This window comes from Dysidea avara, chromosome 8 (assembly GCF_963678975.1).
Source record: "Dysidea avara chromosome 8, odDysAvar1.4, whole genome shotgun sequence".
In the NCBI taxonomy this organism is placed as follows: Eukaryota; Metazoa; Porifera; class Demospongiae; order Dictyoceratida; family Dysideidae; genus Dysidea; species Dysidea avara.
The window spans coordinates 8,437,482-8,463,663 of NC_089279.1; the positions used below are offsets into that span (position 1 = coordinate 8,437,482).

A 26,182-nucleotide genomic window follows, 5' to 3' on the forward strand; every position below is an offset into this window, starting at 1 on the left:
CGATATTTTGACCAGAAAGTCCAAACATTTATAAACCCTAATAATTATACAGTACAGTTATGATGACCCATAACTCGATGGTGGTTGCTCCTATCAACTTACAACAAGTTCCATTCACTTAGCCATTAAAGTCTGTATCAGACTGCATATGATTCATGCGATTAAACCCATGACTGAAATTAAACAACGTGGCAAGACACAAATCCCTGTTTTTCATTACTTAGTAACAAGTACTGTATTTATTTAGTTAAATGCTGCAGCTGCTATTAGCCTAAGCTCCAAAATTGATGTGGCTACTATTCAAGGGTGGCATTTATTGTACCTGAGCACTTATTACATGCGACAGGAGCTCATCAAATCCTATGGACAAGGGAGCGTGTAACTCCGTACACTACGGGCAAAATTCAAACATGGTGTCCAGTGTTACTATGTATATAATTGGTTATATCATTCTTATGCGCAATAGGGATACACTGAATGGGCTGCTACTCCATCATCTTATGTAAAACTGCTTCAATAGGAAGATTGTTGAGTTGAAGGTAGAGCTTGGAATAGTCAAGTAGCGTGATTTCATGTGATTAGTGACCGTAGAAAGACTGTCTTGCTAAGCCTGTGCTACCATCCCTCCAATTTCGTTTCCATAGCTTCGTTTCGTCATAGCAGAAACGTAACATAATCGAGCATGGGTCTCCGCATAATATCCTAATTAGGAAATTTTAAAAGTTACTTGTTATAGTACACGGCAGCCATGTTTGAATTTCACTCTTTATGAAGCTACATGCTCCCTTGTCCATAGGATTCGATGCGCTCCTGCATACAACTACTATTCAATACAAGACCAAATTCAAAGTACTTTGCCATGAGTTTAGGAAATTGTCTTCAGCACCTACTGTGTGATTTATGGTAACCTGTTCCATACAGTGTGAATGTATTCAAAAGCATATATTAAAAGAATTTACGAAGCTGTAACAATGGGAGATGCTGTCACTTATGAATGTCTCATTGAATTTGTTGTTAGAGGACATCATGTGTGTAAAGCTATATGGAATCCTGTCATAGGTAAAGAGTTGGTATGTGAACAAGAGACTGACAATAACAAAGATTCATGTGCAGTAGCAGTCAAGCTGGATGATATTATTGTTGGACATGTCCCACAAGAAATTTCAAGAATATGCTTGTATTCTTTAGAAAGGCGTGGGGCAATGCTGTGTGAAATTACTGTGTGAAATTACTGGGCACAGACAATACTTAGTTCAAGGAGGTTTAGATGTACCATGTATTTTCCACTTTTTGTACCAAGAAAGTGGTACAATAGACAAATTGGAAATGTTATTGTACAGAGCAATAGGGAAGATTGATTGAAATAATTGTAAATACAGAAATGATAAACTGTACAACAGGCTTGTTGTAATCGTAATTGTAATTAATTACTAATCATTAGCAGTTTTCAAGTAATTGTAATTGTAATTGCTCTATGAGCATAAAAGTAATGGTAATTGTAATTGTAATTAGCTGTTCAGTCAATAATCATTATGTAATTAAATGTAAGAAATCAAAGTTATGCTATATAAAAGTACTACTCCATAACTTGATTAGTGACTATGTACACAATCCCATGTGTATGACATGTGGCCCATGCAGCTGCAGTAAATTATTGAAATTATAGACATGATTGTATTTGTTGACCACATAGTTTAACATTTTATGTACGGTATGGCGTACATAACGTTCAATAGTATAGAGAAAGAATTTAAACGTATCTAGATGACACAGAGTTTTACAAAGGGTGAAAGCCCTTTAAAGCTTTGGAATATAAAAGCAAATAAATACCCCATTTTAAGTACAATAGCTGGGAGTTCCAGCAATATTTGCACCAGTTGAGTGTGTATGTATTCAGCCATAGTGGCAATGTTCTCAGACCAAATAGATATAGACTATTACTAAAAATGTTTGAACAGTTAATATACCTTAAGATTAATGCTGGAGAATTGTAAGTTATTGTTGTACCCCAATGTACAGTAGTAATTGAAAAGTAATTGTAATTATTAATCATTATTTTACATACTGAAATAATTGTAATTGTAATCATTAGATTGGCTTCAAAACGTAATTGTAATTGCACTGATTACTTTCGATGGGTAATTACAACAAGCTGTACAATCATTCAATTAGGAAACGCGTGAGTTAACCCTTAAACCCGTATAATCCAGAAAACTGGATTTAACTGAATAAACACACATGTCTTGCACAAAGCGCTGTAACTTTCGAAGCGTCCATCCTATGGCTACACAATTTACATCACTCTACTTGTGATGTAACAAGGATTAAAATGATACCTAGGACTTTACCCTAACACTAAATGGTGAGGCCAAAACTCACCGTGAAAATAACTTTTCGGTGAGGAAACATGCAAACTCTTTACATACCTTTATAAAATGGTCGATAACTCGTTGGTAGTTGCTCCTATCACCATGCAAAAACTTCCAATCGATTCGTCATGAAATTGTCTATCAAGCCATATATGACTCACATGAGTAAACCCACAATCAAAATTAAACACGTGGCAAGAGTTTTGAAACAGAGATGCAACTCGTCGCTGTTCATCACTTCATAACAAGTAAGCCACTGTAGTTACAGTGTTCATTTAACCTTCTCCAATTAGCCCGGTGAACACATTGGTAGGCTGTAAGAATTAAGTTACCCCACCTATAAGTGTCACCATGCATGTCCATATTGTGTAAACACACATTTCCGAAAAGTTCTCTGCGAGTTTAAAGATTAATACAATGAAATCACTGTTAATGTACTTTGTCAGATAACCAGCTATCAGTCTCACAATCGGTGTCACCTCCATCAATTACTTGTTTTCTAATTCCTCCTCATCTTCTACCGGTATATCTATTTCATCAAATGGATTATTTGTTTCTGTATTCAGTTCTAGAAGCTTCCTTGTACAGTCTTCAACCCGGGCTCTTGCAGCAGAGGCAACACTATCGTCCTGCATGCAATGTATCTGACTATCTTGTGAGCCGCCTATTGGTACGGATATTCCACAGACAAGAAATGAATTCTTAATAAGATCTTCACTTAGGTTGTTCCACGCTTTCTTCACCCACTGCACACAAAGAAGTTTGCTTGGAACTCTCATGTTGTTTGCTGGAGTAAATGATATTTCACCAGACAAAAGCCACTCCTCATATTTTCTCCTCTGTGCCTCCTTGAATGGTTTGTTCCAGGAAACATCAGCAGGTTGAATATGCTTTGTTAAACCACTTGTTTGTTTCACCTTTGCTTCCACTGAATCAGTGAGATATGACATTTGTATACATCCCACACCAGCATTCTTCTGTTAAATGACAGTGTTCCCAAAACTTTGTCTACCCAGATTTCTGTTAACTTCTCATTCATCTAGCCATTTTTACTGTACTCTACAACAACTCCAGGAAATCTAAACAGTTGGAGATCCCTTCTGACCCCCTTTGAACACAACAAAAGGCTTTGATTTATTACCGTTGTTGAATTCACAATGTAAACCTGGCTTTGTCATGACCAGTGGTGAAAATTGGAACTGATTGTACTCCAGTTTGAGTTACGGTAGTGTTACCAGCCATGTCCATCCAGCATGGTGTCTCATCCATATTACCAATGGCTGATAGTTCATAATTGTACTTAAAGCAGAGCTTTCTAGCCTTCATAATAAAACTTACTACTTTGCCAGTCAGCTGAGGTGGTAGCCTTTGTCCCACTGTTGTTCTTCTTCACAATGAGAACCCCCAACGTTTCATGAAATTGCAGAGTCAATCTCTACTGACCACAAATGGCTTGTTACTACTGCTGCCTGGTTCCCCAGGGGTGCTGCTGCAACTCAACTCAAGGGCCTTGCGTTGAATTGCCTATATAGTGACACGAAGGTTTCGTGACCTCAATCCTTCAATGTATGAATTAAGCCACTATTTTTTTCAATTTCTGGATACCTCACCTTACGTCCTCCACCAACCAGTCTCTTCTTCTTCAAGTCGGTATCTTCTAGACAGTCATTCTGCAATTTTCATTCTTGCACTCTCTTTTCATCCACTCCACATTTCCTGCTAGTTTCCCTATTATGCACTCTCAACAACCTGTAACTTACCGTAATTTCTTTTCTTTTGGCAGAGCTTGCTGCCATTTCCAGACACGTGAAACTTGAATAATAGCTGTGGTACTTATTCAAGAGTGGCATCTATACCCACAATTGAAACATTCATTGCGGATACTATTCAAATGTGGCGACTATTCGAAGTGCAGCGTTTAAACAAGTAAATACGATAAGCTGTTGTAGTTATAGTGTTCATTAAAACTTCTTTAAATAGTCCAGTGAGCAGACTTTCAATCAATGTGTAGTTTAGGCTATGAGAGTTACGTTACCCCAGCTACTGTCACCATGCATGTCTGTATTGTATAAAAACGCATTAACCAAAAGTTCTAAGCAGGTTTATGGGTTAAAATATTAATTTTCAATACCCACAGTAGCGGATAGCATTAACTGAGCACCTGTTTTCACAAATTTAAGTTTCTCCTTACTAACCGACTTGCTTACAGCTCAACAATGTCTAAGTCTATGGGTATTTTTAGGCACTACTATACAAAATGATATGCTGTACTTAACAAGTCAAATACAGTAATATTATCCTTCCCTCCCTCATATTATGTACCTCATTTATAATGGTGTGCTGCAATGGCACCTTCAGTTCCATGTCACCAATAATAAGACGTGATATTTGATACTGTGCCAAAGATGAAAGGTTCCCAACAGTCATTTTGTATTTTAAAAGGTATGTCCTGACAGCATCAGATATTGCATATATCAAAGCAATACAGCCTAATGAGACAAACTTCAACACCATAGAAACCTTCAGCAATCTGAACTTCTCACACACTACCCTCTTAATAAGATTTTGGTCTGCACAAGACAAGAAGTCACCTTCATATTCTACTACAAGTGGTTGCTTCCTATCAGAAGATAAAGTTGAATTTTTGTAATCATCTGATGTGTATAACTCATAATCCTTCATTAGGTTCATAGCTTGCATCAAGGAATTTTCAAAGTTCTTTACGAAATCTCGCAGCTGTTCTCTAGCATCACTACAGTTTATAATCTCAATGAAAAATCGTAATACTGAATAGTCATAGATGGTAGTATGGCGTGAAACAAATCTGGATACATCTGAAAAGGTTGCTGAATTCAGTATGGAATCATCAGCAAACACAGTTTTTCCATCACTGTAAGTACCTAGTCTTCTAACAACATTATTAACTGAAAGATCTGATTCATTATGAAAATAATGTTCCAGGGTCTCCATTATTTCATCAAACTGCTTGGCAAAAACTATTTTATGATTAAAAATTATGTCTTCGGATATTAAAACATCCTTTTTTATAACAACAATGTCAGTGGACTTTTCACCTGTAAGGAAAAAGATCATTATGGGGAAATGCATACATTGAACAGCATAACAGTTAAAATGATATATCATAGATAATAGAGTACATACAGTAAAAGGATAGAAAATACAAGTGATTTCTGGTTTGATTTCCATTAAGCATTAGTTGAAAATACGAGACAGTTTCATACTCAAGCATGTCCTAAACAGTATAAAGAGTAATCCAACTTACTGCAAGTATTTAAGATTTGTGGGAGATTTTGGCGTGGGAATTTTAAACAGTACCAATTACTGTTAGCCATCTCCCAATAAAAATATTTTGACTTTGTAGTACTTTCATAAATAGTGAGGAGGAGGGATCATGGCTACTGTGACAAGGTGTCATCAATACTCGCATGATTTAGTGCAAGGGGAGTTAGAAATACTATGCCGTCTTATCTTCCATGGCAAAAAATAAAATTCTTAAGATGAAGAAAATATGGCACCACAATAGACAGTTACAATGGTTAATAAGTTATAGTTATATCCCGGTACGAGGGTGATATCATTGTTATTACACGAGTCCGAGGCAGAGCCGAGGACGAGTGTAATAACAATGATATCATCCGAGTATACGGGATATAACTGTTTTATATCCCAGTGCGCGGGAGTGCGCAGAAGTTTACGGATAGTAAATTAAGTTCCGGTTTGAGTTCCTGTCACTGTGCTCAAGATTTCGTCCGAATTGTGTGGAGATTCTACTTCGTAGCTACAAGAGAGACCTTACATACTGCCTACAAACTGTAGCGAAGGGCGGTGTTATGAAGCAGCGGTTCCAGGTACGATTCGCCTTCGTCAGAAATTGGCATGGTGGTGTCGCGTGGTGTGCAAGAGAAAAATAAAGACCAACAAGTGGCTACCATAGTCCACGATAGAACGATGAAGCTAGAGGAAGTTAGTTCTTCACCATAGTGACCGTTGGGAGTGATTGCTGGAGCGAAAATCGTCACGTACTATTCTTGACATTTGTTAAACTATCGTATTGGTAACTTGTAGTGTTATTGTGTAAAGGATTAACAGTTTTCTTGTAAGATTTAGGTAGTTTTAAGTGCTGTATTGGTGTTTTGTATCAATATTTCCTTATTTGGCTCTTTGTTTCATTGGTAAACAATGCCATTCGCGGTTATTATGATGTCACGAAAGAGACTGAGTGGCTCCGCAACAGGGTTATAAGTTAGTTATCACTGGGTGATAACTAATATATCGCACAGTAGCAGCGCCGCTCTGTCTAGCTGTATGGTAGTTATAACCCAGCGCGGCGCTTTGATACTCCCACGCACTGGGGTTTAAAGTAGCATAATACAGGTAACTATTAATATACATGTATATTGTGTGCTGTATATCCTGGTACAGCACATTATATTAGTATAGTCACTCTTTAGAACTTGATACGACAATAAGATCTGTCAGTAGATCACCTTCACCCTCACTGTCAGTGTAAACAGCAGCCACAGAAAGACAACTTGTACCACTGCGACTCATTGCCTTGATGCAATCATCTCTTCTGACTCTAAAATATCACCATATTCAGGAAGCTCATCATCATCTATGATACCAAGGGCATCAGCATATCTAAAGTCGTGCACTATGATTTGTGGATTTGCTTGTAAGTGTTTAACCACTTGTACAATCCACTCTCCAGCTATATACACTTCATTCTTGTGGTGGAAATATCAACAATGGTATCCTCACCATTGATAAACAACTCCATTAATTCATCTGTGTACCAATTTGAAAACTTATGAGACTACTTTGTTGATAGATATATCCAATGGCTGCAGCTGTCCAGCAGGAATCAACACAGAGTGGATATGATTCTCTTCCAGTGATGTTTTGAGTCAATTGACCTTTAAAATGATCAAAAATAGCCAGCGCAGGGTACCCATCATCCAACCCTAACATATCTCATGTGCACTCCATAAATGGAACTATCACATTCTTTAGATACTCAAGCATGGTATCTTCATTTGCCCAATAGATGTGGGTATGGGAAATAAGCCAGTCTTCAGGGAACTGGTAGGCAGGATGACATCTTTTAGTTTTGCCCTCATAAATTAGCTGCATTGATAGCAACACCCCAACAAGGCTACCTTACATTACAGCAGTGATCTGCCTTTTGTCTTGATGGCCAGCTATGGCAACCCTTTTCTCCCCCTTTTTATTCATTGTCCACAGAGCACTTGGCACCAAATTAATTGCATGGTTCCAATTAAACAAGTATACAATATTTTTGAAAATTTCAACTAGATTAGGGACCAGTGTTGGGGGTAACGCGTTACTTATGTAATGTGTTACATAATATTATTACTTTTGTGGTAACTAAGTCATATAACAAAATACGCTATAAAAACAGGTAATATAACTCAAGTTACTTTACTTACAAATGTAATGCGTTACCTAAGTAATATAGTTACTGTAACGAATCTAATATTATGTAATATTATTACTACAAGTAACAAAGTTACTAATCTCGTTAGTGATCCACTGAGTAACGCCTAGCCACAACGAAGTAATGAAGCCTACTGAATGAAGCTTATTCACCAGCTTCTTACTTAAAACCAAGATTTGCATATTGTCCAACAACGTAATCATGTCATGTGATAAGGTGGTAGTTTCACACGTGACAGCTTAAGACTGTGGACACAAAGTAATATAATATGTAATATTATTATAGTAACTTTATTTTATGGGTATTATGTAACTGTAACTAAATAGTTCAGTTGCAAGTAATACGTAACTAGTTACTTTTAAAAAGTAACTGTCCCAACACTGGTAAGGACCATAGCATATCAATAAAAAGTACTGAAACAAGCTGGAGTAGTGCACGACATTGAATTACAGTAAAACAATATCGTGCACTACACCAGCTTGTCTCAGTACTTTTTATCGATGTGCTATGATCCCACTCTAGTTGAAAATTTCAAATTTTTTGTATACTTGTTTGTTAACTCTTTTTGTAAAATATTTTTAAAGCAGGCACATGCCCACAGCCAGCCAAAGGCCGGTTGTGGGCGTGCACCTGGTTTCCTGAAATTGGTTTGGCCAAAATGCATCTTTGTATGTCTGTCCACAAACCCAGTGAGCACACAAGATTAAAGTAGCAGAAAAGAAACCTTTGTTCAATGAATAAAGACATTTACATACAGGTTAGCTTCCTTTTAAAGCTGTTATGTTGTAGGGGGTGTGGCCCACCAATGAAGCGATAATGGGGGCATGCCTGTGCATTGAAATAGGTGTGTCACGAGTGATAAACAATGCAGTAGACTTTGTAAGCCACCAGGAATAGTGTTTTGGTTCGAGATGAAGGAGGCGTGTCCCCTACTGTATGTTGCACGTGTATTCTAATGTTTCACACAACCTGAGATCAGTGATAAAGCCATTCACATGCTACCACAAATCAACACCTTCGCAGTATAAAGAAAGCGGTACAGAAAGGAGGACAAAGGTAAGTCCATGATGCATGCTGCGGATGGTGAAAAGGCACCTGTCGGGCCGAAGTGACATCTAACAGTGAAAAAATCAAGCCTGTAGCCTTAGCTGTCATCAAGTTACGCTTGTCTGAAAGCATTAGTTTGTCAGTCACTAGAAAATTTCATTAAATTTGTTTTTTTGTTTTTTTTAAATTCTGTAGCAACTTGTTGAAAGCGTTTCGGATCAATCTGAAAGCTTAGTTTTACCTAACCAATACTGCCTCATCATCGTCAGGGAAGATCGAGGCTGGTTTTTGGATGTTGTTATATCTTAGTCCATGCCTACTCCTTTGTGGTCCCTACTATACAGTAACTATCGTACTGTATGATATTAGCTCTGGAGGGATTTCATTGAACTCCACTATCTCCAACACTTTGGCAAGAAACGCCTGCTTGACCTCCATTAGCCCATCACCTGGTGGGCTGCTCTTCGTTGTAGCCCTCCTTTTTGTAAAATTCATTCTTTTTAACAATGACTTGGCTCAAGCCACAGTTAATGTTGCTGGACCACCACCATACTATGCAAGTCTCGTTCGATCCATAGCTTTTCCCATAATCCCTCAACACTGATACATATTCTTGTAATGTGTCATCAAGTTTCTTACCAAGAAGTAGTGGTCTGCCTTTTTTCTTCAATGGTAGTTCTGAAATATTCAAATCATTATCCTCATTTTCTCTCTTTTCGCCTCTTCTATAAATATGCTTTCTTTAAACTTCTTGTAGTATTCTCATTGATGGCAATTGCAAGTCCAAACTATTTGGTTGATCTTCTCACTGCTTCTGTAGCACCCACTCTACATGCTAGTTTGCCTATTTCAGCTCTCTTCTTGACACTTGGCTTTTTTCCTTACAAAGTTTTGGTATTAACTTGCTACCATTAGCTTGAATACTGGTCTGGTCACAGACTTCCTGCACTTCACGATTAGCAAACAGAATAGCAGCAGAAGGAATTACTCTAGATAGTGTTCCTTGAGGATTTGGGAGTGGTCCATCAATATTCTTAGTTTGCTGCTTATAATAGTTAAGAAGAGATCTAGCAGTTTGGCACCTGTTCGAGCACCTACTCCACACTTAGTGACGAGGAATATTACATGACTAACAAATTTGTGCATCATATAAAATATTGTGTATTTAATATTGCTAAGTACCCAAAATGTAAGAATAAAGTTTTCGTGAGAAAAACCCGCTACATGATAACTGAAAAATTGCGCATCCCTACTAGAGGCTGCTAAAAGTTTCAACATTATCTGGTGAATGTTGTTGGATTTATTTAGCTGATGAAATTATCATAGTACTAATTATTTTTGTACTTATTCTGAAACTGTCTGCAGATTTCTAGATTGTTGTTTTGCCTATAACATCATGCACTCACCCATTGTTGGGACAGCTACTTTTTAAATGTAACTCGTTACATATTACATATTATTTACAACTGAACTATTTAGTTACAGTTACATATTACCCATATAATAAAGTAACTATAATGATATTACATATTATATTATTTTGTGTCCACAACCTTAAGCTGTCACGTGTGAAACTACTACTTTATCACATAACATGATTGCGTTGTTGGACAATGTGCAGATCTTGGTTATAAGTAAGAAGCTGATGAATAAGCTTCATTCAGTAGGCTTCATTACTTCGTAGTGGCTAGGCGTTACTCAGTGGATTACTAGTAACTTTGTTACTTAAAGTAATAATCTCACGTAATATTAGACTCGTTACAGTAACTTCATTACTTAGGTAACACGTTACATTTGCAAGTAAAGTAACTTGAGTTATATTACCTGTTTTTACAGCATATTTTGTTATATTACTTAGATACTATTACTATCACACCTAGCCAGGGTAGTGCAACATTAGCTTCCCTTCAAAACTACCTTGCCAGTGGAGAGGACAGCAGCCTCCAACCCCATGCTTATGTATTCCTCTCAGCAGTGATTTCTAGAATGAGGGTTTAGGAGAAAGTAGGTGGAAGGCCTCTTCCACTACACCTGGGGGTTGGGTATCAATTCCGAGGGAGTGGGAACCAACTATAGCTGAGCAATAGTACAGCTATCATAATACAATGTGATACAGTAGTAACTTTATATCACGGTAATGATAGTATCACAATAGTTACTAGCAATTACTGAAAAACTCAACTTCACATATACAAACACTAGCACAATAGTATACTATCAAGATCACAATTGTTACTAGCTATCACAATAATCAATTAATTGCCACTATTGTTCAGCTCTAGAGCCAACCCTCACCAAGCCAATCCCCAGATATACGATAAGTAAACATGTGCGATGACTATTGAAGATAAAAAATTATGATACGAAAACTAGGACACACCAGGAGAATGCACTATGAAGTGCTAATAAAAATATTTTTATTCAACCTAGTCATATAGTGTAATAGATAGTACAACCAATTATTGTATTGTAACCAGTGATGACCACTGTTACTGCTGAAGTGAAAGTCATGACTGCCACACATCGTCATCATTGTAAGTCTAATTAGTTCATAATGGCAGCGTTTTTCCAATCATGAATCACATCATTGCAAACAACAAACCAAATATAACTAAAATATGTATTGAGCTCTGTCAAGGTGTCTACTTTTTGTACAGGGTCTATTCAGCTCACGTGAAATACTTTCAGTACTTGCACAACATTATTACACATTCACATGGTCTTGTCCTACCCCATGAAGACACACCACACAAATACATGTCATTTAAATGAGTCCCATCAACATAAAAATCCCCCAAAAGTTACACTGCTGACACTAGTCATCCAGAGATGGGCTATAAGGTTGCTGGGAGTGTATCACATATATGAGGAGCCTTACATCCATCCAAGGTTTTCAATACAGAGTCCTCCTTGAGCTGCTGCTTTAGCAGCACTAATTCTAATGCTGTGACCTGCATGTTTTCCTTCAGGGTACCTAGCTGCAGGGAGAGCTCTCCATAGCTTTTGCCTTTGTCAGATATTTTCCAGTTTTGAATTTCAACAGAGTACCTGGCCTGCTGCCTCTTACTACCAAAAATCCCAAAACAGCTTCCATGGGTCAACAGGTCCCTCCAGCTGAACAGCAAAGCCCTGGCAGAAAGGGGAACACTTTAATTGGTACTTCTACGTGAGTGGGGTTGAGATGACTATCCACTTTGATGTCAGAGACTCCTAAACACATCATCGGATCAAACTCAGTTTCAGAAGGGGTTACTACTTCACCTGATCATGATCTAAGGAAGTCAAAGAATCACAAGCATGAAGTTGCCTAGAGCAGGGAGGCATTGTGATGATTCTTGTCTTTCTGGCCCACTTGTATCAGGTTGATCAAGATGGTACAGTGTAGGGGTGACATGGTAGAGTTGTACCAAGAGTTAATAATAAGAGAGGAGAGTGTCTAACGCCGTATAGTCCTGTAACAGATGATTGCGCAGAAGTTAAACGGCTTCTTTTCCACGTAACGTACAGACTGGCTAGTATATTTTCGCATTTAACCACAAAGGCTATCCCAGACACAAGGGCGCGCGTTCAACTCGATGTTCCAAGTTCACCACAAAGAGCATCGCTCTGCTGCGTAAAGAAACGTGGCTGTTAACCTCGAAGATAACTCAGGGGAGAACGTCTGAGAAACCAATAAACACTGAACCAAAGGCGGAGTATCGCTTCGAATTTTCACTGCGTCGCCATGTTACCCTACCTTTGAGCATTCTTCAATTGAAGGAACACTGTTCCTTGTACATACAGCTCAGTCTTTAGTTCAGTCTTCGAATTTTCTCGAAGATTCATCACGGTGCGGCTAAACTAATTGCGGTAAGGAAACAAACAAATACTAGAAGCCTATACGTTACATGGAAAGGAAGCCGTTTAACTTCTGCGCAATCATCTATTACAGGCCTATACAGCATTAGACACTCTCCTCTCTTATTATTAACTCTTGGTTGTACTGATAATCAGATTAGTAATCCATAGAAGCTGATAATTACCTGACAATCAGTTTTTACCATAAAAGGAAATCAGTTGTAATGGACTGTGGCCTGCATATTATTTGCATGTACTTGGGTAAATTGTTTATGTTTTGTGGTAACCACAAAGCCAACCCTATAACTAACAACATTAAGAACCAAGCCTGAGTGACTTACATGTGCATGGTTGAATAGCAGCTTTAAGTTAAGTGTACAACCTCACAGCATTGGCTTTACAAGCTGTACTTTTAGTGAAATATCACAAGTGTAACCTACGATCGGGTATTGGTTAACTATTGGCAAAATAGTGTAAAATATATTGGATATCGGTTTTACCTAAAAGGAATACTAGTGATAGGCAGTCTACATCTGGAAAACCTGCTATATCCCTTAATAATGTACTCCAGTTGCCTATGTTAGGGTCTAGCAAGGCAATCTGATGGAAATGGATGGCCACCAGGTAGCTCTTGATAGTTCCCATGGCCAGAGCTTTGAAGTATAGGAATGCTACAATCATAAGACAATATGGTGCTCCATTGATCTATTGTGAACACAAATGTCCCAAACATCTCATGCTTTCTGCTCCATTTATCTCAGCACTAGTTCAGCTCTTTGACCAATTCATTTCAAGTGATTGGGCCAGTGGTATACATACTCCTAGAGGAGCAGTAAGTTTCTCTAAGATAGGCCAGTTTGGCTCGGAGTCCACATCCTTACTAAAACACCCTGCTATAAATAGCATCAATGAATTCTCTGAAGCTGGAAATGAAAGTCTTGTCACAAAATTGGAGGTACATTGTACTGTTACTGAGCAGAAGCACACATGCACCTTTGAAGATGAAGAAGCTATATCAATCAGGATCAAGTTGGAGATGCCCAGTCCAGTCTCTGAAGATCAAGCAGGCCATGCACAGGGACTGTCATGCACAGGGACTGCTGATAGTTCTTTGCATCCGCCTTGACCTGGTATGCATACCACCCTAAACGTGACCTTATACCAGGCAGTGATAACAAATTGGCTGCAAAGCAGCAGCATCATCTTGGGATTACTACTGCTAACCACTTGAACTGATGCTTTATTGTTGCAGTGAACTCTGGTTGCACCAATGTCTATACCAAATTGCACATGCAACTACCATAGGCAATAGCCCCTTACTTGCAATAGAGCCCAACACACATGTGCCAGGCCCCCACCACCCTGATGACAGCTCTGGAGACCAGAGACACTTTAGTCTCAGCTATGCTTAACAAGTACTTATTCAGAGGCTAAAGGGTGAGAGTAAGCCAGGTGGAAGATAGCACAGGGTGAGCACTAGTTGGGAAGCAGACAGATATACAAGGTGTTTGTCATTTCTGTAGGGACTACTCAAAAGTTTTCCTATCCAAAGCAGGTGGCAAAGCCTGTTACACTGAGTCAGTGGAATTTCACTATGATCACGAATGTGACTTGAGGGAGTTAGCACTTGGAGCATCATCTGAGTCATGTGTTCATAATAACTCTTGATACTACATAAAAAAACTATGCATGCTGTTCTTTGCACAGAAATAAAGCTCAATTCAGTATTACATTCGCCTGTTCATGGAAATCTTTGTTTTGCGATCATGCAGCAAATTAAGGTACGTAAGTTATGGACACCTATTTACAATGCGGTAGTAATAAAATTTAACACCATAATTTCTTTGTTGGAATGGCATTCTTGTTTTTGTCTAAACAAAGGAATAGAGGGACCACAACTTATGAAAACTGACAACAGCTTATGATAACTGACAACAGACATATTATCCATTTTCTGACCACAATTGGATTTGGCAGGACATCATGCATAAGGGAAAGCCTACTGTCTGAACTGTGCATGACTGTTTATTCTATTCACAATACATACTAGTAGGTTGCTACGAGATGCTACATTCTTGCAAACCAAACAAAGGACCACAAACATACCAATGTCAACCCCTCTTGTGTACTGAAACCCCATAAAGTAGCTTTACAGCTACATGTATAATTATTCAGGCTACTTGGCAGCACAACAGGCAAAGAGCAGCGCATTTTTGTCTATACAGCATATTGATGTGTCCTACAAGTTTAAAAATAGATTGTGTAGTGAAGGTTTTACTGGTTTACTGAGGGAAGTTTGTAAAATGCGGAATGTGGAATAACAGAATAGCGGAATAAGCGCATAATATCTTTCAGATTATATAGTAGTTGATTTGCTTTGTAAAAGCTCTGCATGGCACACCATGGTAATGGGTAAACAGCAGCTGGTCAAACATTAAATAGGCAAGCACAGAACCAATCATCTTAGAACATCTAGTGATGCCACAATATATCATGTATCCCAATAATCATGATAGAAGCATTTCATAACAATCATGATAGAGAAAACGCTATACTATGATATAAAAAAACATAAAATTAATTATTTAGTGAAAAGTGACTTAATATTTGAGGATATTTCTCTGGCAACATGTGGTGATGCATAAAAAACAAGTGTAAATTTGTCACATCATTGTTATAAAACTTGTCCTCTGAAAACATTAACATACTCATTTAAGATGTTGTGACTATCGTGATATAAGTTCCTTAATATCATAATTATTGTGATATTAAATTTTTCATCACTACTACCTTCGCTATACTTACTTACACTCCTTGATTCAAACCTGAAATCCAATTTAAAGACAAATACTGGACTGAGTCAATCGTGGGATGCACATAAAGGCCAGCTAGTTTGTCCTTAAGCCAAGAATAAAACCATAGATCTTAGTTTAGGGAAGGAGGATCGTGTAGGAGGATTGGTTGTGTGCTCATCCTATTTAATGCTCGTCCTGCTGCTATTTATCCATCGCTGTGACAGCTAGCAGTCAAGCGTATAACCTTATTGAGTAACACTTGTCTAAAGGCCTCAGTAAGGGGAGTTTGTAAAACGTGGAAGATGGAATAAGTAAAACCAAGAGTTTATAATTAAAAAAATACTATTTTTGTTATGAACTCTTGGTAAGTATAACCCTAAATGGTTCCAATAGGTTGCTACAATTTTTTTTTAAAAATTTAATGGGATTTTCTACTGACTGACTGCCTGCTTCATGCCATCAGACAAGCATACAGTAACTTAATAATAGCTAAAGCCATGGGCTTGACTTTTTCATTGTCGATGTTGCTTCAGCCCTATTGGCACAACCAAAGTATGTAAATGCATGAATCACCTTTGCCCTTCTTTGTGTCACATAGAGCTGTACCGATACCACATTTTACAGTTGATACTAATATCTGATATTTTTTGTCTATTTCCGATACACATTTGCTAATAAACCGATATTAAATATTTAGCCAATACTTGAAAAGTGTAACCGATCAAGACACACGGTAGTGTTGTGCGGCCAAGAAGCCAGCACGTGACACCGTGAGTATATTGACAAGAAGAAAATGCAATTTTTGTGCCTCCATAGCTCTGTGCTGCCTTTACGAAACAAGATGGATTTTGCTGTGGACATGCCCACTAACTCCAGTACTCTACATACCAAATTTGAGTGAAATCGCTTCAAGGGTTCACGAGATATCGACTTCAAAAATTGGCTTAGTTTCTTCTTTTTTTTTCTCCCTTCTTATTTTTCTGCCTCTTTTGCATACTTACAAAAACTGCCGTAAAATGCAAATGTCATATCCAATCGTCTTGAAATTTCGCACACAGAAGAGGGGTATAAAGGAGCATCTCAGTACCAAGTTTGGCTGGAATACGATAAACAGTCAAGGAGTTATTAGCAATTATTCACAAAAAATAATACCACCATATTGTCACGCCTACAAGGTAAACCGCTTATGGGAAGAAGCTGAAAATCGGTCGGTAAATAGGTTAACTATTGAACCTCAAACCTTTTGTGCTTTGAAAGAAATTGAGCTAAAAACCACAAAGATACAATGAAAAACCAACAGTGTGTAACAATTACACAATTGAGATTAGCTAGTAAAAAACGACTACTTGTCACGCCTACCAGAAAACCCCTTGGAGTAATGCTTTGAAAATCGTTGTACAGATGGAGTAATCATCTTAGAAAGGTGCTTCAATGGTGCAGAAGAATCAGACTTAAAGCCACAAAGTTACAACACGAAATCCAACTTGGTGTAGCAAGTGAGAGATCAAGATAGAGCAGTCACCCTGAAGAGAGATCAGCTAGAAACAAGTCAACCTGTAGAGATATCAGCTAAATACAAGTTACCCTTTAGAGATCAGTTTCACCCAGTATATGTGCTGGAAACAAATCACCATGTAGAGAGATCAGTTAGGAACAAGTCACCCAGTACATAGTTTGGCTATGATAGAAACAAGTTACCCTGTAGAGAGATCATTTACAAACAAATCATCCTGTAGAAAGATCAGCTAGAAACAAGTCACCCTGTACATAGAGATATCAGCTAGAAACAAGTTACCCTATACAGAATCAGCTACAAACAAAATCACCCAGTAGAAATAAGTGCTGGAAACAAATCACCATGTAGAGAGTTCAGCTAGAAACAAGTCACCCTGAAAAGAGTTCAATGATAGTTTCAGCTACAGTTCAGTTATGTATGAGAAGTCACCTTATTACCTACAGTATGTGATAATCATTTGTTAAATACAAAATGCTATATACACAATTGCTTCTTTTGTTCCACTATTCCTGCAATAAAGATAATAATAATAATAATAATAAAAAAATAAATAAAATAAATAAACAAGTTAAAAGGAAGCACCAAAGCCAGTTTATGGCCAGTTTTGTGGCTTGCAATACAAAAAGAAGTAATATCTAAACCAAAACAGCTAAGTTGTAAAAAAGAGTGCGGCCTCAAAAAGGCCAGGGTGAAAAAAGATGTGAAATCCAAGGTGGCGGCCAAGAAATGGCTGTGATGGTAGGTTGATAGAAAATTTTTTAATTACGGTGAGTTTGGTGCTAAATTCTAGTGGAGGAGGCAACGCAACTTCACTTGAATTGTCGTAATTAAAATTTTGGCCATTAACCTACCATCACAGCCATTTCTCACATCTTTTTTCACCCTGGCCTTTTTGGGGGCCGCACTCTTTTTTTATAGCTTGGCTGTCTTGGTTTAAATGTGATAATAAGACTAGACATATGCTACTGCATGTTGGGGCGAGCCTGAATAATATTAAGTTAATGTTTTATGAATGTGAATTAACATAGAGATTACTTTTTTATTAGAAGCTGTCAAGCAGAACAGTTAGCTACTTTTGCCGTATTTCACGGTACCAAGAGGTATTTCAGAATGGAACAGTCTGTGCAGTATTCCAGATATTGAAATATTTATGTATACGATATGTTAATTTATACAGATGTAATGGTAACTGATGTAATTGTTTAGGACTGTGATTGTGACAACTTAAATTGAAATTATTACACAACGGTAGCCATGACTATTATTGTTATTATTATTACTAGGACCACGTCACATACAACCAAGTACATACACCAACGTGACAGCCCCCCGGTGAGGCTATTAGGTGGTGAATGCATTATCCCCAAATTAAATCAATATGTCACAGTAGTGACAGATATAACACAATAGTGGCATCGTAACTAAAGGCCACCAGTAGCTAAGTGCCAGTACATCATTGGCGTGGTATAAATGGCACAGTGATGTGTACAAAGTATATGTATACAAAACATACAGGAGAGAACTATACATTATTGCAGTATTGTATGCAGCAATACATTATAGGCAACATCACCATGCAGATAAAAAATTATAGCCAATATACAGCAATGCATATCAACATCAACTAGATCTAAGTAAGGTTCATTAGTGATGTAGCAATGGCACAGTGATGGGTGACACACTATAGTTATGCATACGCAACTTTCAGGAGATAGCTACACAATGCTGTAGGCGTATGCAAGCCAGATGAACCAGATAAAGGAAGACAGCCAAGCCACTAGAGCCTAGTAGCTACGCCAGGTGAAGGCAAAAAAGATTAAGCATGTATTGAATTGCCTGACACCAACACAAAGAAAGTTCGCCATGCCAGCTGCACAAGACAAAATTGTTTACTTGTATTTTATATGTAACTGTAAGCTTATTGTAAAGAGCGTGGAATATGTCAGTTTAATGTTTTCTTGTATTGTTTATTTACGTGAATGAATCCACTGGCAGCTGGCATGCAGACTTGAGATGTTACAAACATAAAAACTTACTTGTAATCTTCTTGTTTACACAAGTGGCTTCTGGCTCTCCTGCAAGGGCATCACTAATCTTCTTCGCGCAATATGTAAGTAATTAAGCAAGGGTGTGGTACTGGGCGTTATATAGAATTACACGTATGGTCAAGTCATCAGCACAAACAGGAGCGACGATTATACGTTTGTGCCTTCATTCACAGGCGAATCTATCCCCGGTTAGTTCATGTCTCTAGGCCTCGTAGTTTTCTCAAACATTAATTATTAATTATTTATTTATGACGTAATTTTAACCGCGTTTCGTATTATTCTTAGTACTTGGTTGTATAATTATTACTAGGACCACGTCACATACAACCAAGTACATACACCAACGTGACAGCCCCCTGGTGAGGCTATTAGGTGGTGAAGGCACGATCCCCAAATCAACTCAATATGTCACAGTAGTGACAGATACAACACAATAGTGGCATCGTAACAAAGGCCACCAGTAGCTAAGTGCCAGTACATCATTGGTGTGGTAATGGCACAGTGATGTGTACACAGTATATGCATACACAACCTACAGGAGATGCACAATACTGTAGGAGTATACAAGCCAGGTGAACCAGATAAAGGAAGACAGCCAAGCCAGCCAGAGCCTAGTAAGCTAGGTAAAGAAAAAATGTACAATAATACAAGAAAACATTTAAAACATACCATGCTCTTTACAATACATTAGTACAAACAGACAACCAAACCAACCAGAGCCTAGCATAGTCTCGTGCCCAGCCGGGCTCGCGCTAATGCGCAAACACCGTCTGGTGACAATGCTCGAGTTTCTTGGGCCCGGAAGTGCGATCCAGCCAAAATATTGGCCGGCCAATCAGAATCGAGGAGTTGCATAATCGTTTTAAAACAGTGAAAAACCATTCGAAAATGACTAGGAATAAGGTAAAACTCAGAATGGGGCGTTTACTAGATACGATCTCTTCATTCATTGAGGAAGCGTTTCATTTCTGGTGAAACGTCGAGTCACGATTCATAAGGTGAGATAGAAAAAAGCAATTTGACAACAAACATTTTGAACAACCTAGGTGAGTAACTTCTGATAAAATGGCTTTAAATAGTCTGCTTTTTCGTCTACTTCCAATAGATTCATGCAACTCGTCGATTCTGATTGGCCAGCCAATATTTTGGCTGGATCGCACTTCCAGGCCTAAGAAACTCAAGCATTGTCACCAAACGGTGTTTGCGCATTAGCGCGAGCCAGGCACGAGACTAAGCCTAGCAAGCCAGAAAGAATATAAAATACAAGACATATGTACATTACAATACAAACAAACATACCTGTCCTTGTGCAGCTGGCATGTCAAACCTATTCAGGTGTCCTGCAGCCATAGATACACCGTAGTGTGCCAGCTGGCAACACTTTCAAACACAATTGAACAGCAATTCGCTTGTTTAAATAGCCATTTGATCGGCATTAAATAGAATTGTCGTATGTTTCTATCACCTCCACGGAAACATTCACCCATTATACAATTATCTCTTCATACAACATGGATTCTATTCTCGGTGAGTGCGAAGCCTTAGGCCTTGTAGTTTTCTCAAACATTATTTATTAATTATTTATTTATTTATTCATTCATTATTAATGACGTAATTTTAACCGCGTTTCGTATTATTCTTAGTACTTGGTTGTATAATTAGCACTTTACAGTGACCAGCACTGAAGGTCTGACAGCAACATGTGCTGCAGCCTTAGGATTACCTAACCTAATTTCAAGGACTTAGACTTATTGACTTGACATAGTGACTGACTTAATGACTGAAAAGGTGTAACAGAAAAGGGGCTGAAAATAGGAAAAAAATCCCTCCAACCCCAGGATTCGAACCGCAGGTCGCCCAATGTCTAGTTGTAGACTATAAAGGCATAATTACAACTACTAGAAGTAAACGTACAGATGATATTGTCCAAGTGATGGCTGCATACGTAATTGTTGGACTATTGTGTTGGAATTGCGGCTGGCCGTCAAAACTGCCAACATCAATTAGTTCATCTGTACTGGTTTCTTCTCACTACTTTTTTCTTCTTCTGTACACAAATCATATCCATCTTCCTCTTCATTGTAGTTGTTGTAGGGCTCGTCATCTTGCTCGTCATAGTAGAGAGGATCTATTGCATAATGTTCACTTTGATGATTCGACCATCCAAAAATGTGCAAACTGCCTCGTTGCTGGTATTGGATACGTACGAAGTGTTGTTGTTGTTCACTCAAACTACTATCCATGGCCACATTGCCCATGTCACGCACGTGTCAATTTATCATGGTCATTAATAGAAGGATTAATATTAGAGCTGTTACCATTTCGTGAAAGTAGAAATGTAGCTTGTTGTCTTTCTCTATGAGTTTGATTCACAACATGTCTGTCTTCGGTGGTTAAGCTTGCACGCCTATTTCTGTCATATGCATTCCATCTAGCCCGCCTGTCAGTGTGATAAGGTTCTATTAGTACTACTAGTACAGCTGGTTAGCTCAGTACCTGGTCTCTCTTTCTTCAGGCATTTCTTGTGCTCTTCGTAATCTGCCGCGCTCTCTCCTTCTAGCCAACTTTTCTTCTCGTTCAGCCATCAAACCACGTGCTAAGCCATGTGGAGTAAAAGTACACCGCTCATGAAATTTTCGTGAAGCAGCATGGAGCAACCTGTTTTCTTTAGTATATTTTCGTGAACGCAACGTACGTACCATTCACTAACAGTGTGGGGCAATCTATTTTCATTCGGTAAATTTTCGTGAACGCGACGTACGTACCATTCACTAACAGTGTGAGGCAATCCGTTTTCGTTCGGTAAAGTTTCGCAAACACGACATACGTACCATTCCTCGACTATACTGGGGCTCGCTCAGGTTCACCCCAATTATACAGCATAATCACTACGGCTGTGTTGAATTTTCTAAAATTCCTAACCACTGATTGTTCACAAAGTGTTTTCATCCAAACTAGTTTTTAGTGTTGTGCGATATGGCAAATTTTGTATACCACCTATCACGATTATTGCTCTCTTCTTTTATCACGATACGATAAATTATCACGATATACAAATTGCATGAAGTCATGGTAATAAATTGCTAGTATTTGAGTATAAACCATGTAAAGTAGTCCCTAACATGCACTTTCCTCTGCAAGTAAGTCTGTTATAAAGGAAATAATACTGTCTTGAACATCATTTTCTGATGAAATTGCTACACCATCATATATCACGATATTGATTTTTTTATCACAATTACGATATAAAAATTAATATATCACGATAATTAATATAATCGACATATTGCACATCACTACTTGTTTTAGGTCAGTGCAAGAGGTCAAAGCAGTATCATAGATTGAAAATATATCACCAAAATAGTGGTACAAAAAAAACTCCTCAAAAACAAAAAAGAAAGAAGTATCCATTACGCTTCGTTGTTGGCTATGTTCAACCCGTTACACAGCAATACGAATCAAGAACTGTTTGAAAAGTACCTCTGCAATCAAAATAACCACGATGAAAAATACGGACGATTTCCATTTCAAAGGGAAGCCATCACGTGCTTGCGCCAAATCGACACCTTTCCCTGTCAGCAAAGATGAATGGGACACAAAGGAGGACAATGGTAAGTCCATGAAGAATGCATTGTACGTACTGTGGTATGCCAAAAGGCACCTGTCGGGCCGAAGCGATGTCAAACAGTGAAAAAATCAAGCCCGTAGCCTTAGCCATTATCTAGTTACGCTTGTCTGAAGGCATCAGTCAGTTACTCAGTCAGTAGAAAATTCCGTTGAATAAAATGTTTTTAAAAAATTCCGTAGCAACTTGTTGAAAGCATTTTGGGTTGATCTGAAAGCTTGTTTGGGCTTAGTTTTACCTCACCAATACTGCCTCATCGTCGTAAGGGAAAATTGAGGCTGGTTTTTGGGTGATATTATTTCGTGGGCCACGCCTACTCCTTTGTGGTCCCTACTAGAGTTACTATCGTACTGTATGATACACATTTGTAGTCTAGCAGCCCCACTCCTTCACATATAAAGGAAGGTCTGGAGATCGTAGTATATGGTACTTGTGCTTTACCACTATAGTGGTAGAGCCAATCAAATCACAGTGTCCAGTTTAAATAAATATTTGTGATGTAAACCTTGTAATTTGTGCCATGCACAACACAGTAACCATGGCAACTAAATTAGGAATATTTGGAAAGCAGTTGATACTCTCCAAGCAAGACTCCAAAATGCAGCCGATGTAAAGACTGTTGGGAATTATACCGTTTAGTGCTTTCTTCACAGAGTTACAACAGCCCAAACAGGTAATGTATACTTTCTTTGGCCCTTTTCTGTTTCACCTTATTGTTGGCTAAGTCAAGTAATCTTCTTAAGTCTCCATTTGCAGTTTGTTAGGTTAGCTTATTACATGTTGCTGTCAGACCTTCAATGCTGGCCACTGTAAAGCTTTAATAATTATACAACCAAGTACTAAGAATAATAATAAAAATAGTAATGACATTACGCACAATTTGAAATCACATTTGCATTCTGGTTGAACTATTGACACAAGTACCATTCCTATAGTATGTACACGGTGAGCTGAATCCTCAAAAACATTTAATAACTCATGGATGTAATTACACCCGATCTTGATATTTGGCTCATTTGTAGTACTGCTTGACCCGCTAAAGATATTTCAAAATGTTTTTGTTGAAATGTCTGACATAATATTTATGGCCAATCAAAATTTTTACAATACATTCCTAGGTGGAAGCCATATAAATAGTGTCCATTACAGCCCTTTCCCGAACTTGTAATGGAGCCAAACCGTACGTGTCTGTTGTTGACACCTTTGCTGTTATCACTAATCATCTGGTCGGCTGAAAACTCTGTTGAGAAAAAATCCACTTTTAATGTTTAGCTGTTTTTCAGGATTGAGCTCAACTTGTACACACTATGTAAAGGGGCGGGTGCTGCCAGACTACCATATTCCCATGCACAGTTGTACCTGAAATTGAGGGCTGTTGATCTTCAAGCAATAAATCTTTCTTGATATCTTGCAAAAGTTTCATCACTGTTGTATCCCGACTTTTTTCAACGTAGTCATTCATTGCGTCCAACAAAGAAATGAAAGTATCACTGACTCCTACACTCAAGCCACTGTACATTGAATCTAGCAGCAAACGAGCTTTACGTTCATCACACGAGGCGTTATGGATATCTCCTCGCAGTTTTCCATTACGCAACATTCTCCTACTAACAAGCATAGGCCACATTGAATCAATTGGTAAGGACTTCTCCATATCACAATAGTACCTCTCGAACACCTCTAAATGTAGCGTGCGGGACGAGGTGCGGGAGAAACTTTCTGCGGTTTCATTTCTTGAGTCGCTTTGACCATTATCCTCCGAGACTTTATCTCCAGGATCCCCAAGATCAGCCATCATCTAACAGAACAATTCGGTTAGCATCATCTTCGGTCATTTCGTTCTAACAGGCACTAATGTGCCGACACACTCTTTGAGCCATCACTTCTCTTTACCAGATCAAAAAATAAAAATAATAATAAAATAATAAAATAACTGAAATAATATATATTTTTTTAATCCTACGAATCCGTAGTATTCCGTACGAATCCCGCCAAATTTCATTATAGATCTATTACTAGACGCCATGTTTGCGGAAATTGGTATTAATAGTTGGGTGACCTCTGGCCATGGGTCACCACAAAAGTTTTTTTTTTTTTGCAATGTTTGCGGAAATTGATATGTATTAATAGTTGGGTGACCTCTGGCCATGGGTCACCACAAAAGTTTCTTTTTTTTTTCAGTTTTGCAATCCATTGTACATCAATGGAAAATGATCTCCTGGACGTAGCTATAGCTCTATATATTGTGAATTTGTCTCCAGTCTGCTCCATGACCAGGAAACCTATCCGCCGTACCAACAAATGTGCACAAGAACCCCAAGCTCCGGCCCAGCAAAGGCTATCTGACCAGCCATAAACCGTTATTGACATTATATATTGCTCTATAGAATATTAGCTACTAACTGCAAACGCTCTCCTGTTTCAGCTATTGGATCTGTTCCACGGTTGTCTGTAGAAGTCAGTAAAGTGAAGTCAGTAAAGTGAAGCCATCTGCATCTTGGTGTGATCATTATGCACCTATCAATATTATTCCCCACCTCCCACCTCAAATTCTCCACTCATGGGGGAATGTCTAGTGGTCAAAAATCCATGTAGTATGGCTGTAGTGTACACTTTAGGAAACAGGTTAGTTCCTATGTAGCTTGCAAGTTAAAAGAAGCCAATTGCAATTCTAGAATTTCAAACGGTCAAATTCGGCAGAATTTCAGATCAAATCGGGCCTGAATCCCCCATGCACTAACCCCCTAGTAAACCAGGGAGGGGGGTAGTGGGGATTAATATTGATAGGTGCATTACTTCAAATGGAATAATATTATATTGTGCACAAGGCAACTCAATCTCTGAACTGATTGCAATGGATGTACTGACAGAGCCTGAGCAGCAGCCTATGTAGTTAACACTTGTGAGACCCTGTTTTGAGAATTGTCACAATGTTGTGTGGACTCTCTATACTCTGAGAATAAATTATTAACATGATAATCAGTGCAATGCAGAGCTGCAAGGTGGATCAAAAGTACATTTGATCGAATAACTTTTCAGTGGACTAAAATAGGAACTTGCATGCATGGATGCCGGTCTTCTTTGGAGCTGAGGCATAATTGTATGTTGTGATGCTGTATGCATGCTATCCTACATCACTTTAATCTGATTAAGTTTTCTGAGTTCAGAAATCTTCCAACCCGGTCTCATTTGTTGACACTGATTTGCCTAGCTATATACCCTCCATGATTAACATTTTCTGCTATTTCTTCTTTGTACACTGTTGTGCGTTTCTTTGGAGCTCAGTTCCTTTAGATGTGCTGTCAACTTCCATGGCCAAGTATTTAAGCAGACACTAAAACAATTAAATATATGTTTCTATAGTGGTTTTGTGTAATTCTATTGTATTCATGTGTATAATAGCTGTTTTCTTCGTTTATGTATAGCTGTTGTCAATTTTGTTTTGCAGTTGTGTTGTATTTTAGTA

General features: G+C 38.2%; 1 protein-coding gene across 2 annotated transcripts in view; it reads right to left on the reverse strand.

Moving 5' to 3' along the window:
* The window catches only part of LOC136264586 (uncharacterized), a 47,829-nt gene extending 23,209 nt beyond the window's left edge, over positions 1-24,620 (reverse strand). For both annotated transcript variants that reach the window (XM_066059354.1, XM_066059353.1), the window contains exons 1-2: positions 24,076-24,620; positions 4,692-5,443 (exon numbers count right to left, since the gene is read on the reverse strand). In XM_066059354.1, the coding sequence (XP_065915426.1) occupies positions 4,692-5,443; positions 24,076-24,514 (1,191 nt within the window). In that variant the 5' untranslated portion in view covers positions 24,515-24,620. The remainder of the gene's footprint in view (positions 1-4,691; positions 5,444-24,075) is intronic.
* Between the last annotated feature and the right edge of the window lie 1,562 nt (positions 24,621-26,182).